Source organism: Notothenia coriiceps, unplaced genomic scaffold (assembly GCF_000735185.1).
Source record: "Notothenia coriiceps isolate Sejong01 unplaced genomic scaffold, NC01 NC01_scaffold00001407, whole genome shotgun sequence".
NCBI lineage: Eukaryota > Metazoa > Chordata > Actinopteri > Perciformes > Nototheniidae > Notothenia > Notothenia coriiceps.
The window spans coordinates 60,801-75,800 of NW_011334108.1; the positions used below are offsets into that span (position 1 = coordinate 60,801).

The 15,000-nt window shown below is 39.9% G+C and overlaps 1 protein-coding gene across 1 annotated transcript in view; it reads left to right on the top strand.

Moving 5' to 3' along the window:
- Nucleotides 1-14,292, top strand: part of LOC104960525 (myomesin-3-like) — a 32,231-nt gene extending 17,939 nt beyond the window's left edge. Inside the window, exons 6-14 of the mRNA XM_010788609.1 lie at nucleotides 570-662; nucleotides 1,111-1,199; nucleotides 5,358-5,402; nucleotides 8,379-8,516; nucleotides 8,597-8,758; nucleotides 10,688-10,829; nucleotides 12,199-12,398; nucleotides 13,962-14,024; nucleotides 14,222-14,292. Of these exons, the coding sequence (XP_010786911.1) occupies nucleotides 570-662; nucleotides 1,111-1,199; nucleotides 5,358-5,402; nucleotides 8,379-8,516; nucleotides 8,597-8,758; nucleotides 10,688-10,829; nucleotides 12,199-12,398; nucleotides 13,962-14,024; nucleotides 14,222-14,292 (1,003 nt within the window). The remainder of the gene's footprint in view (nucleotides 1-569; nucleotides 663-1,110; nucleotides 1,200-5,357; nucleotides 5,403-8,378; nucleotides 8,517-8,596; nucleotides 8,759-10,687; nucleotides 10,830-12,198; nucleotides 12,399-13,961; nucleotides 14,025-14,221) is intronic.
- Nucleotides 14,293-15,000: the final 708 nt, after the last annotated feature.

Sequence of the window (15,000 nt, forward strand, 5' to 3'; positions counted from 1 at the left end):
ATTTCAGTAAAATCTAACGTTCATATTTCTCTTTTTGATTATAATACTGATGAACGTTCAAAACAAAGAACTTTGGCAAGTTACCACATACGTTTTAAAATGCTTAATAAGCACTGTAACTTTCACGATATAACTTCTCCGTCATAATCGTTTGTTTCCGTGAACGGCCGACTGTTGTGTGACGGCAAATGCTGCGGCTGCAAGGCATTGTGGGGCAGCATTTTCTCCTTTCCTTTCGGTGAGGGAGGTCCAGTGCTTCCTAAGTTAAAGGAGGTTATAATGGAAGTTTGAAACCTCCTTTCCTATCATCTAGAGAATTCGAACGGCACTTTTCATGGCTGCCACTGACGTACTTCCGGGTAATTTCACTCCGTTAGGAAGGTATAAGCTAAATGGACTATTCGACTTCAGCCATAGACTCAGCAAACTCACATTTGATTAGTGAAAGATGTCCATAACTAATCATTTGGTAAGATCAGAAACAAAAAATCTTAAAGCCCATTGTTAACTACTCCTTTGATATTCAAAAATAATACACTCTCTTAGCTATTTCTAACTTCCTACCTCAGGTTTAAGGATGGTTGGCCACTGAGGATGTCTGACCAACCATGGAACTACAGTCTTCAGCAAAAATTTGGTGTAAACTCACTGGAGATCAGAAGGTAGGTCACTGCCTCAAATTGCTAATTAAGGATGAAAATGTCTGTCCAGAAAGCTGTAGAATGAGTATGAAGCATGGGTGAGTAAGACGAGGCATGTGTGGCTTGCGTGACCTCTCCAAATAATTAATTTAAGATTAAATTAATAATTCAAGAAACGTATGGGTAAGGTTAGGTAATGGTGCTGTTATGAGATAAAACGTGGCTGTCAAACTGAGAATTGAATGCTGGTGTAACTCTGCTCCATAACCTGATTTCAAAGAATGAAGATAGTCAATTAGTTTGTGATTTGGTCTTAAGGCACTGCATCCTTTGTTCTTTATGTTGTCTTTGCGGGATTCATTTAACCGCCATCAAAACAGAGTTAAGTATACCACAAGCACAGATTTGTAACACCGCAGATACACTTTTATTGCAGTTTTTGCTGTTACATAAATGTCTAAATCCTTAGGTGCTCTCCTGATGATGCTGGAAAGTATAAAGTGGTGGCCAAGAGTCCCCTGGGGGAAGCGATGACATTTGGAACACTTGTTGTGAACTGTGAGTAGTTTCAGATTTCATATCAGCTCCACCCTGCTGGAAAACCCTTTTGGCTGGTACAAAGATAGGGATACAAGAGTTATCCAGACAGGCTATACAATGGTTATGGGTCACTGAAACACTGAGAGGGGATATCAGTTGAATAAATCATCAAAGAAGCTTAAAAATCAAAAGGCGCTTTCATACCAAGCACTTTTCCCAGGAATAGTTCCCGGAACTTTTCCTCCTTTTATTTCCTGGAACTATCTACAGTATTAAAATCGCATTCACACCTGAATAAGTCCCTGAGGGAGCTGCTGACGTCACTTCTTCTTCTTCTTCTTCTTCTTCTTCTTCTTCTTCTTCTTCTTCTTCGTCTTCTTCTGCTTTGGGTTTACTGAAAGGCCGCAAACAACTTCACGGCGTATACTCCCGACCGGAAGTCCCCGGAGTTGGGGAATGGCTTCTACTGAAGCCTTCCGAGTAACGCAGCGTCCACACGGCAGCTTGCGTTGAAGCTGGTCGGTGGGCATGTCTGAAGCTCGACCAACAACCAATCACATCAATCTCCCACCCCGGAGACACAAGCACACGGTTTGATTGGCTAGCGCTTGTACTGGCATATGATTTGATTGGCTGACGCTTCCGTCGAAGCTTGAAAAGTTGGACTTTTCTCAACTTTCGAAGCGAGCAACGGAGGCAAAGCGCCGCGACGGAACCACAATGCAGTTCGGCAAAGCGTGACGTCACCCCATTCAAAGTGAATGGGAAGCTTCAACGCACGAAGCGCCGACAACTCCTCATCACTCCACCACTCCCATGTTTTCTTTTGTGTTGCCATAAGTTAGTCTCTCTCTGTTTGTGCGCTGGGCTAATGTTAATGGTAATAATGCTAATGCGAGCAAATAAAATGGCGGCTTCACAAAAACTTTTCTTCCAATCAGAAATTGGAACCTTTTTCTCCCCAGGAAAGTCCCTGCTCTCTAGCAGGGACTAAAAAGGGGTGAAAAACTTTGCAAAAAAAAGTTCTAGTTCCAGATCTTTTTGGTGTGAACGCAAAATCCCAGGAACTATCGGAACTATTCCTGGGAAACGTACTCCGGTGTGAAAGCGCCTATTATAGCTCCCAAGGTAATTAATACAGCAGGATTTACACAATGAAGGTGTTCAATACTTGGTGCACACACACACACCATTGACTGAAAAACATGCACTAGTCAGTATAAGTAACTTTAACAAAGATAAATAAAATGATAAGAAGCCTAATAGTGTCTTTGTTGTATAGGTATGATAAACAATCATGCATAATACAGAAAACACAAAATTATTGAATTATGTTGCATTTGCAATATTGTTTTTCTATTCATTAAATTGTTACCTAATCAGATAAAATGTTGATGAAAAAAAACTGGTTAAATAAACAACTCTAAGGATCTAACTGTAGAATGATATGTAACTTTTGGGCTGACTATCAGTCTTATTCTATAAATAAATAATGGTCATTGTTTAAGAACAAAATAACATGAATAACATAATATAGTGCAACTTGCATGGAAGTATAGATCTATACATAATAGTATCCTATCCACAAATATCAAACCAAACATATTTCAAACATGTTATAGTTGATCTCACTTTACTTAATGTCAAACGTCACACAACCTTATCATTGCATTAAATATGATTTAAACAAACAGTCACAGGATAAAAGCAGGTCCACAAGGTTTACAGACAAGCTTAGAGACTGTTGAACATGAAGGAATAACCAAACAGCAAGATGATCAAGAGCTCTCACCAAGCTACAAACCAAATGACGGAACACAGCCCAGCAGCAACACAGATCAGAGAGCAAAACACACGTCCTCTCACAATGGAGCTGCTCACTCTGTCATCCAAAATGCAACACCACTGAGGATAACATGCTGAACGAAATCAGAGGGATTCTGCTTACTCTGCGCAATGTTACAACCAATGCCAGTTTTAACAAATACATGAAAACAGCTCACTCACCATTAGTTGAAGTCAGCCATGGAGTTGAAGCGTCTCAGGATGTCAGGAGTTTTCTGATCTTGCAGGTAAGGTCTCTCACAGGCCATCAGCTGTTTCTGGCGCTCCTGGATGTTGTATCAAAACTGCAGAAACAAATGCAGAATGTGTCTTGAAAGTGGCTTTTATTCCACCCAGACATTGTCAAATACTTCAAGTGAGGACTTAAAAGTTCTGAATAAACAATCCGATGGATGCTGTAAGTATAACATACATATCCATGCTGCAGTCTGGGCGGGCCTATGGAAAGGTAGCAGTACCTGTCCGACATCAACTTTAGTAGCCGCTGATGCGTTAGCTTCATTGGGCAGCATGTCCACTGATTCCATTAATTAGCACTCCACTTGGGCCGGAATGTTCCCATATTTGCGTCAACTTCTGTAAGTGTAGACCTTTGACCTTCGAGGAGAAAGGCAGCTATATTGTTATCAGATTTTGGAAATTAGCTAGCTAGCTAACATGTTTTAACTAGCCGCTATTAGTAAACTAGCCTTAGCATCACGCTTGTGTTCCGAAGCCACGGCCCCTAGTTTGGCAGGTGGTTAAGCTGTTGCTAGGCAACTAAACGCAACCTTCCGTTTTTAAAGATGGCGGACGATCTTAATGTTTTGAAGGGGCTATGAGCTTAATACATCCATGGCTATGAGGCTAAATGATAGTACAAATGAAGGGGAACAAATTAAGTAGCCTAATGGATTTATGATAATGATCAAGTTTAAACCTTTTCTGGTAAAAGACAAAAATAAGGAGAATCCTACAAACATTACATGAGGAGAGTAACATAGGATTACAATCATCATGAGACAATGTCAAAGACCCCTTAATATAAGTCAAGTCTACAACTGATCTGAAATTAACCTCCATTATTGATTTTAATGCTTTAGTCTAAACTTCGTTGAGCCCTGTTTCTCTGATTTGATGGTAACAATTCTTATTAAATGTTAAGGACTTGGTTGTGTTCTTCTCCTCAGCTAAACAGTTTACAAATTCTGTTTTATGGGAACAAAATGTGGGCGCGTCTCTTCATTGTGATTTGTGCAAACATAAAATGGTGTTATTTTATTAGCCTTCAACAACTGCAGCTCCTGAGGCATTGACTGCATGCCAAGGCCTCATTATAAAGCCCATCAGATCAATTGGAAAAATATATTAATATTGTAAGTATATTTTCGGTCGATATATAACAAGAAACTGACAGGTCTATTTTTATATTGTACAATATACTGCTCATTACACAGCTTGGCAACATCTCTCTAACCTCCTAATCAAAGGTTATTATCAGGAATGTTTGATGCTATTGGTTGAAGTTTGAAATGTGAAACAGCTGATATTTTGTTATTAGATTTTTAATATTTGAAATTGCATTATTATATTGTTTCTGCCTTGGAAAACCAACATTTGTCAGGCTATAATATTAGCATTTCAGGGTGCTGACACCGCCAGGGCCACATTTTAACCACATATCCATATCTCCAGCCTGAGCCTCCTAATACATTCAATCTTGTCATTGCTCAAGTCAGATTTTCTTTTTCTTTTTTTGGGGGGGGAATAACTTTTAATTCAAATACTATTTTCACTTTTAACCCATCCTCATTACTCTTGTTTTTCTATATGCATTTCCTATTTGGATGAAAATCAACACCAGACCATAATGATGAGAAAAACAGATATCATTGCACAACTCTTGCATTATGAATTATAATGAGGACAGTGGGTGTAGTGGTGACATACTGTATAGGAAAACATCTACATCATTAGAGTTGGGAAATATACACAATAATGATTTTTCCTCAAACCTTTTTAAATGACCCAACCTGTCTTAAAAGGGTTCAGCGCCTGGCATGCAGTGAAGTTCCCTAATGTTGTAGATCAATTAGATTGTGAAAGCTTTAATGATGCTCTTCATATCTTCTCCTTCTCATCTGTATTTCACTTTCTTACTTCAGGTTGTTAAAAATAGGTTAAAGGGAATATTCGATGTGACTTGCATGAATGTGCCATTGCCAGGTTAGGTTTGTCATGCTGTGTCTCTCTCTTTCACTTTACAACGTCTCTGTTTCTGTCACAATCTCTGACCCTGGCTGCCTTTCTCCAACCCGTCCCGCTCTGCCGCTCTGCCGACCTGCGATTCAGCATATCAAGGAGCAGTGGCTGGTTCAGAGAGTTCCAAGACCCCCAGTAAGTTTCAAGCCAGGACCTAATGAAAAGTGTCCCCTTTCATTTTCTCTGCCACCCTTTGAAGTTGTTCCCTCCACAAGAAACGAGGATGGGTGGGTGGGAGGTTGCTGGGTGAGCTTTGAAGACTGTGACACGACACTCTGCTCTGCTGTCCGTGCTGCACCTCATAAAGAAAGATATGGATGCTTTGAAAGGGCGCAGCGAGTTGACTGTGTTTGTTTGTTGTGGGAGTTTTTCTTTTGTTTTGATGTGGGTGGGTGTGTATGCTCATGCCAGAAAGTATAGTTGCGGAAAAAGTTGCTTCCAATTGAACACAAATTACATTCATTTATATTTCATGTCAGGGACAGCAGGGGATTTATTATGTTTTGCTCCAAGCTGTGGAGCATCTTATATTCGGCCTAGATTAGTCTCCACCATGTGTGGGGATCATAACATTTTCAGCCACATATGCTCGGATCAGGCTAGCTGCTCCTGACTGCTCATACTGTTATTCGGCCTAAAATAGAGAGTTTATTACCAGAAAAACAAAAGCATTGGTCACTTGTTCACAAGCCTAAATAAACTCTCTTCCTATAAAGGACCTCTTGTGGCAATGTGAGTTATGACTGTTTTCTATCAGATGAAAAAGTAGAAAAGCATGATAATATGTTGTGAAATCTCTTAGGGAGGAAGTCAAGGTCATTTAATTGGTGACTATGATGTCTTTAACTAAGTCATTCTTCTTTTCACAGTGATTTCAATAATTTCCTTCTCTTAAAAAGTTTGTTTCAACCCGAATTACCATATTTACTTGACCATAATAAAATGATTGATAGAAGTTGTAAAAAATATAGTGCAAACATTTGACACAAAATATAGTCCATTTTACTTTAAAATAGGGCTGTCAAACGATTAAAAAAATGTTTTAATCAGATTAATCACAGCTTAAAAATTCATTAATCATGATTAATCACCATTCGAACTATGTCCAAAATATGCCATTTCTTTATGTATATTGTTGTGGGAATGGAAAGATAAATGAAAGAAGGCGGATATATCCATTTAACATACAGTATGTATGTATGTTTATTATAACATTGTTCTGTGTGTCAAAATGAAAGACAGCCCACACACCTATCAATCATCAAACCGTGGGGTCTTATTTCATTACGTGTTGATTTCTATCAACACGTAATGTTGTATTGATGTATATAGTAATGTACAGCAAAAGTATTCTCCGTCAGGACTTCCTGCAACAACACCACGCCGTTATCGTGATTCTGATTGGCCAGAAGACATTATCAAAGATGTTCTATTGAGAAGACGATCACTACGTGCCAAAAGTTTTCAAAACCGTTTCTAGTCTTCGGTATTTCCAGACAAGTGACTACTGAAATCAATCTTACTAATTGCTATCTGTGCAATTTACTCGGCGCGAGTTGGCGGACTTTATTTTGCTTACTTTAACATAATTTTTCATGGTGGGGCTAAGGTGGGGCTAAGCCATTTCTTGTTATGGCTGTAGCCTACCCCAGCGCTGCCACTGGTTATGGTGGGATGTATGGGGCAGGCTGCACATACGTATGCGTTAAATGCGTTAAATATTTTTAACGCAATTAATTCAAAAGACTAATTACCGCCGTTAACGCGATAATTTTGACAGCATTACTTTAAAATTATTTAAAGAAGTGATAAAACTGCCAAAGTAAAGTCTATCTTACCAGGATAAATGCATTTAAAGATCAGTATTCCTTATCCAGGGATGTTCCTATATTGCTAATAGAGTTCTTGTGAAGATGAAGTAAAATGTACAGGAGTGCTGTTGATTGAAATACATTCTCCACGCCCAAGAATGAAGTGGCAATCACTGTTGAAGCTTCATCAGCATGTAATGGCCTCCATGCTGCGTGTATGTGCTGAAAGATTGCATTCTGCTAATTTGATGTATAACTGATACTTGATTATCTCATATGGAGCAGATCATATTTTCCTACATCAATCACTCAATAAACAAAAGCGCCACTGTGGTAAATGTATCGTTATCACCATTGTGCTGAAGGAAGGTTTGAATGATGGGAAACAAAGATGCAAGCAGCGCCTTTTTGATGAAGCTACGCACATCCCTGTGATAGCCTTCTAAGCAGAACAAGATCATCATAAGAAACCTGTCACAGTCTCTCAGATGTTTCCCTGACATTGAAACAAGACCTCATGGCACACCTTTCTCTCACTTCCAGATTGTATTGATTCAGTGCTTTGACAAGTGATAGGAGAATGGCAGCTGAAGGAATAACTTGTCAGGAATTGTTCTCTTTCATAAAAAAAAGTCTCAGCTTCTTTTTCTGCTTTCTTCTTCCAGGGGATGGATCCCTGGCTGTCCTTGGTTTCTTTGCACTTAAATAAAGCTGTGGGTCTTTGACTTTTATGGCTGTGCAAGTCAGCATCAGATGGTCTTTTTAGTTCATTAAGATCCTCTTTGTTGAGTTCTCTCAATGCCCCTGTAGTGAGAGAAAAGTAGGAAGGTGGAACTTGCAGAGTAAAGGAAAAACTGCATAAACTGGTATACGTAATAGAGCTTTTTTGACAGAGCTTTGGAGATGATGGAATGAGCTCTCATTTCTTATCTTCAGAAATCAGCAGTCTTCCTACCTGCTGCACATCCTCTGCTTCCTGACTCCTCCACTCTTTATCCCTCAATTTTCTTTCCTTTATAGTGGCCCTAAGGAAGTCTGTGCATCAACACACAAAACGATTACTGTGTGGAATATATGTGTTTTTGTTGCTGCAATAAGGCTCTATCTCGAGTGGGGCCACTTTTCGATATCAATATTTATCTCTGCCAAACACCAGTGAGGAAAGCGAGTGTGTGTATAATGATGAAAAGTGCTCCTTATCATTTTTCTTTCATGGCCCTCATTTTTACTCTTCTTCTATCTTACCGATTTGTCTGCCAGTTTTACAGCTTTTCACCTCTCTTCCACCCCTATATAATAGTGAAATATGAGAATGCAGCCCAGTTTGGCAGCACCTTCCCCCCAACATGGGTGAGAGAGGGTGAGAGCTTCACGCTGCAATGCACCTTCACCTCGGCTCTGCTGCCCTCCCTGCAGGATGCCACATGGTTTAGAGATGGTGAGTATAAAGATGAGCCAGATGTTGGACTATATAAATGCATGCCTAAGGTCTTCAGTTCATTGTTTGTCATTCCTTAGGCATACAGCTGCATCCGTCGAACACCGTAGACATTAAAACAGCTGATGACAACGCCTCCATCACTTTTAAGGCTGCACACAAGGAACTTGAAGGTGTTTACACCATCCAACTGAGGACCTGTGATGAAATCCAGGAACACAGTGCTTTCGTCTATATCGTAGGTGAGGACCAGCTTTATATAGTAACTGCTTTTTCTTTGGTCCTTTAATAATGATGTAGCTTTGGTGTCAAGTTACTGTGTTTGACAATAAAGGGGTAAGGATCGTGACAGTTAAGGTGCAACCTTGAAGCCCGAAAATAAAATAAAAAACTCTACACAATCTCTCTGAATAGCTTTTTCCAGCTATAATGAAAACTGTGGCATGGCTAAAAGTCGCGGAGAAGGCTAGTAAGTTAAAGTAGAACTGGATCGGTAAACATTAAAGAACATTTGTTCAACATTCAGGGAAATATGCTTATCCTCTTTCTGGAAAAGAAAGAAGACCAATACTCTCAATACTTTGAGGTAGCTTTGCACCAAGACTGGAAACAATGGGGAAAAGATAGCGCTCTATAAAATGTGTATGTCTCCCAGCCTTTTTAAAGGTAATTTAATAGCGTTATGACAAACAATGTTATATCTGACATGTTGTTGATTTCGAAATACATGCTGAAAACAAAGTGTAAAACACACACATTGGGTTAAGTTGTCTTGTCATCACAGACAGCCCAAAAAGTTAAGCAACTCCTTTTTAAGATGTTTTTTATATATATTTGCTCTGGGCAGGCTTGTAAATCGCTGTCACACCAGATTACATCAGAAACCATTCATACTGTGTTTCTAAACAGCCTGCAAAGCTGCTTTTCCAATGGTCTCATTCTGAAAATGCTGACAGAAGCTTTTGAGTGACCTCCAGACCCTTGCGTACAAAAAGAACTGTGTTTTTGTAGGATGGAGTCATCATTTGTTGTCCCAAGCTGGATAAATTGTGTTTTGACTGAAACCAACTCAAAACACCATTTGTACTAAACAGAAATTGGTGCTACTTTCATTTCCTGTCAGAAAATTTTCATAGGGGGGAAATTGCTCAATCAATCAAGCTGTTCCTCTGAAAAGGGCTTGTTCACTTTGTTCAATGAAACTATATATTCTTTACAGACTGCTATTTTCTCTCCAACATTGTTTCCCGCATGCAAACGACCCCCACTTGACTCATCAAACATTTGAAATGTGTCTGGGCAGCTCTGCAAGGCAGCTTGGCATCTTTCAATATAATTCCAGTGCTTACTCTTGTATGTATTGTACCTTAACCACCGCAGTCAGAGTATAATGTGCATTGAATTATTCATCAACTTGTTGAACGCAGTCACATACATCAAAGATTAACATATTCTCGTCCAAACATACAGATGTATGCAAACACTTTAATGCAAGGTGAATATTCCTCCAAAGCTGCTTTAAAATGGTCTATCCCTCTCTTAAGGATGTTTTTTTCACCAGAACTAGGGTTACTAATTAGGGAATCAGCGATCGCTCCTGCTTGTGGGTTTTCTCCTTCATTCATCTGTCATATTTGCATTACAAAAAGGGCAGTACAGGAGAGAAACAACAAATGAGAAATAAAGAGGAAAGGAGGGCAATGCAAATTTAAAACAAGAAATAGATGTGCTTTATGTTGTCTTGAGTCTTTTGTTAAAAAAAATATTTGCAGCCTCAAGGACAGGTTTCTTCAATCCGCTTAGCAGAATTTCCTCATTTATTTTTCTGCCTTCTCTCCGTCTCTTCACATCCGCTGGTTGTGATTGCCTAAAATATATTGAGTAACGTATGTTAATATACATCCTACAGCCTTAGCCATCACTTCTCAAATAATGTATGGAAGCCATGAGCTAGAATACCTTATATATAAATATTTCTAAAATGACATTTTCCTCTCGTCATCTGCTGTTGTTGTTGCATCTTCTGCTTCCATTTTCCCTTCAAGATTATCATTACTCTTTGCCAAACTTTTCTCTTTGTCCCCTTGGACTCATATTCATCTTCTTTCCGCAATATATCTACAGTCTCTTCCTCAGTTTTTCTCCTCTTACCGTCTGTCCTCCTCGTGCAGATGCATCAGCGGCGGTGCTGGGAGGCCCCGCCTCTCCTCTGGCCGTCAAGGTGTCTGATGTCAACAAGGACTACGTCTTCCTGACCTGGCAGCCCCCCAGTGCTGATGGAGCCTCATCTGTGGAGGGTTACTATGTGGAGAGGTGAGGATGGACTGGAAACTCTGAATTTGTCTGGGAAAGTTTTTAGGACTTCAATCTGATTATCGAGCTAGTTGCGAAGTTTTCCAATTACGTATGTTATTCACCTTTTGTGATCTCCAAGGGTGAATACTGACTTTAAATCTGAACCACTTACAGCTTCTGTAACATCTGGAGAATGACAAGGGTTTGGATCAGTAGAGACATTGAAAAAAAGGAGAGTTGAAAATATAATAATCATCATTAGCAACTCATGATAAGTTTAAACGCAAAGATATTTATTATGCTTACACAAGACAAAACAGGTGGAAAATTTGATTGAGGTATTAGTCTCTATTCGATTTATTTAGCTGGTGGATGGATGTATTGGTGCCTCGTTAGAAACAAAGAGGTCCTTTGGTAAATTGAGAGAATAGATGAAAAGTTTTCCCACTGGATTAGATTTTCCATTCCCATCTTTTGGATTGAACACACATTGATTTTTTTCTCCATTTAAGAAAGTCTTATTTTAGATTGAATCAGCCATTTCCTGTATTGCAAGTCAACAATTCGACTATACGGTAACACTATCTTTGCTTTGCGTGCTGCCGGTGAGGAAATTAGAGAGGGGCAGATGAAGATGGCGGAAGTGGAGGCCGGTTTGTATTTGTTTGGCACAGTTCACATGAGATGGATAGTGTACACAGTAATTATCTGCCTTCGACACTATGTCAACAGCAGAGTCAAAACCTGCAGGAGAACAGATGCTGCACTTATCACCAACAACAATCAATCAGGATAGTCCTGTACACGCCTGTACTGATGTGTGTGTAAGTGTGTGTCTTTGAGTGTGTCTGTTTGTTGATGAAGAGAAACTAATGTTATTTACTGTGTGCATTTTCACGTTTCTGTTCAATTGAACTCATATTTTTGTGTTTTGTGGTTGGGCACTTTTTCAGTATACAAAGTATAATTCTTGAATGTTTTTGGTTTTTGGTTGAGCCGAGGAAAATGTAAGATACCTCCCAGTTCCCTAGCAACTACCCTATGGTTAGAAAATGGCACTATTTTCAGTCTTTGTTTATTGCAAGTGGCCACAATTTGTCGTTGGCTCTGTATCTGAGCCCTTATTTTACTTTTAAAATCGTTTTTATTTTGTTTTGAGGACCATTATTTTTCAAGTGATGTTCTTTGGTCACAACGAGGGTCTAAGTGAGAAGGTTCTGACTCAGATATGTTGTTGTTGTTGCAAAACATAATTGTCTTCATAATTGTTTTTTATAATGTTACACCTTTCAGACTGCACCCAAAGTTGTTCAAACATTTTGTTATTTGTTTAGTTCTCACTCAAATGTCTTTCTTACTATATTTTTCTCTCCCTTACGTCTTTCAGATGTGTTGTCGGGGAAGGGGAGTGGGTGCGCTGCAATGTAAATATTCAGAAAATGTGCTACTACCCTGTGTCCGGGCTAAAGGAGGGAACTCTGTACCAGTTCAGAGTTCGTGCTGTGAACCAGGCTGGAGCAGGACGCCCCTCCAAGGCCACCGAGCCCGTCCTCACTGCAGACCCGCTGCAACACACCAGGACCACAGGTAACACACTGACGGACAAATTGACATCTACAAAAAGACATCACAGCTCTAGAAAAACCAAGCAGTGAAAAACACAGCTTCATTTGTAGAAGTTGAACACACCAACCACAGGATTTTGTGATTGTAAATATGGGATTTGAGCATCCATCTAAAAGCTGAACCACTCTTAAGTCAATATGCTGATCAGGAAATCTCCGCAAATGTATTCGACAGCATCTAGTAGCCAGGTACGCTTTTCAATCAGAAAAGCTATTAAAAACAGAGGCGTGCTTATCCTGTGACCTACACTGTGTACTTTAAAAGTCACAAGGAAAAAGTGAGTGAAATAAACAGGAAATATCCCAACTGTAACGTGACATTAAAAGGCACCTCTTTTTTTGCCTCATTTCTACCTGTTCATATTCACATGCAAGGTACAGTGGCAGTCTATTTTATTAATGCTCATACTCAATGATTTATTCGTGGCACATCTGAGAAGATGAATGAACATGTGGTGCAGCATGGCCTGCTGTTAATCCCCACGATTTGATTCTACACATGGGTCCATGAAGCGCTGATGATGCAGAATAACAATCGCCAAAACTCTCCAATCAATGAGTTACCTGTCAGTCCACATGACTTCATGCTTTCTGAACTGAATCACATGTAAGGTGGTCCTTGACAAACACTCTGAAATGTTTTTCCGTTCTAAACATCGTACATTAATTGGGTGGAGATCTGGTGACCGTGAAGGTCAAAGCACACTTCACATGTCTTTCATCTCGTCAAACTATCCAATGACCCCTGGTGACCTGTTTTGAAGCATGTACATTCATTATTCCCCCCCGCCCCACTCATTTATTCAAGGTTTGTAATATGTCACCCCGTTGCATCTGCCACTACAAAGAGCATCAGCGATGTGTGAGTGACTCACCCTGCTGTTAGTTCACCTCATCTGCCTCTGTTGCAGTGGTTACACCTGCAGAGCTATTGGCACTATCAGAGGAAAACAGATGTGTGTAGATGTGGGTCTCCTTTCATAAAGCCTGAAGGTTCCTGCAGCAATTGATTCTTAATTGCGTCCTGGAGTGGGACATTTAGTTTTTTTTAAAGATTACTCTCAAGGTATTTAGGTTTTAAATACTTTATGAAGTCAGGGGATGAGAACGATCAAAAGAAGGGCATTGTGTGTGTGTGTGTGTGTGTGTGTGTGTGTGTGTGTGTGTGTGTGTGTGTGTGTGTGTGTGTGTGTGTGTGTGTGTGTGTGTGTGTGTGTGTGTGTGTGTGTGTGTGTGTGTGTGTGTGTGTGTGTGTGTGTGGACAGATGTGCTCTGGTCAGATGCTGCGGATCATTAAGCGCGATGAAGGACAGGCAGAAGGTTGACTTGCCTCCAGCCGCTCTCCACCCTTCCATGTCCCTCTCTCTCTCCTCTTCTCTGGCTCTCGTACCAATGGCTGCTCCTCTAACAGTACCACTAATAGTATTATCATGGGCTCTCATATAATTTCATTACCCTGATATGACCATCTTCTTTATTCCCTCTTTCCCCAACCTCTCTCTTTCTGCCACCCTCCATCTCTCAGTGGTCAAAGTGGACAGAGGGAGGACGATCACCGTGACAAAAGATGAACTGGAAGGTGAGAAAGGCATTTATTTGATTTCACCGTGTATAATTGTGTCATAAAAAGATAGATGCCCCCTTTGATCACGCTTTATTCTAAACAGCATCTTTGGACTCCACGCCTGAAAGCTGCCTCTTGTTCGTGGCTTAATGCATTTTTATATGATATCATTAACAACAGGCTCGAATAACTGTTTGGTTGAGCATTGCTTCCATACACAGAAGAGAATGATCAGTTCTTGGTTGTGTTCTGTGAATGCACACAATGGCTCAAGGTGGTGCGAAGGCTGTGAAGAGGGACTGGTAACCTTGGCAGTGTAACTGACAGACAGAGATAAAGGGAGAGGAGGAGGAGGGAGATGTTTGAACAGACTGACAGAAAGTAAATGTCACAAAGTCACTTCTACTGTAAATAGAGCGTGTGTGCATTAGGTTACATTCTATCAAACTTGTGGTATTTGTCCATCAAACTTCCATGGTTATTGCGATACACATAACTTCACACACACTTATAATACTAATATATCCCTCTTTTTTTATTAGGTTACTCTTGCAGTATACAAATAAAGAATCCCAAAGATATTTACATTCACAGCATGTTTGAAACTGAAATTACAATTGTTTCATTATGTTGGTTCTGTATTCAATCACATTGTATTTCAAATTAAACAATTATGAGGTTACAGTACCAACTTTAAACTTTGATTTGAGAAGAAAAAGATCATAAACAATTTCCTCTCCTTGACCCTAAATCTCTTCTGGGTTTGGTTTCTGTAGCTGCATATGTTTATGATCATCGTCCTTCTGTATTCAAATCAAAACAGTGTAAATGTAAACAACTGCCCTCCCCTTAAGATGAAACTTCAGCACTTTAACTTCATAGTCACGGTTTCATGTCAACGGCCTGATGCAAAGCTACTCCATTGAACACACACACACACACACACACACACACACACACACACACACACACACACACACACACACACACACACACACAC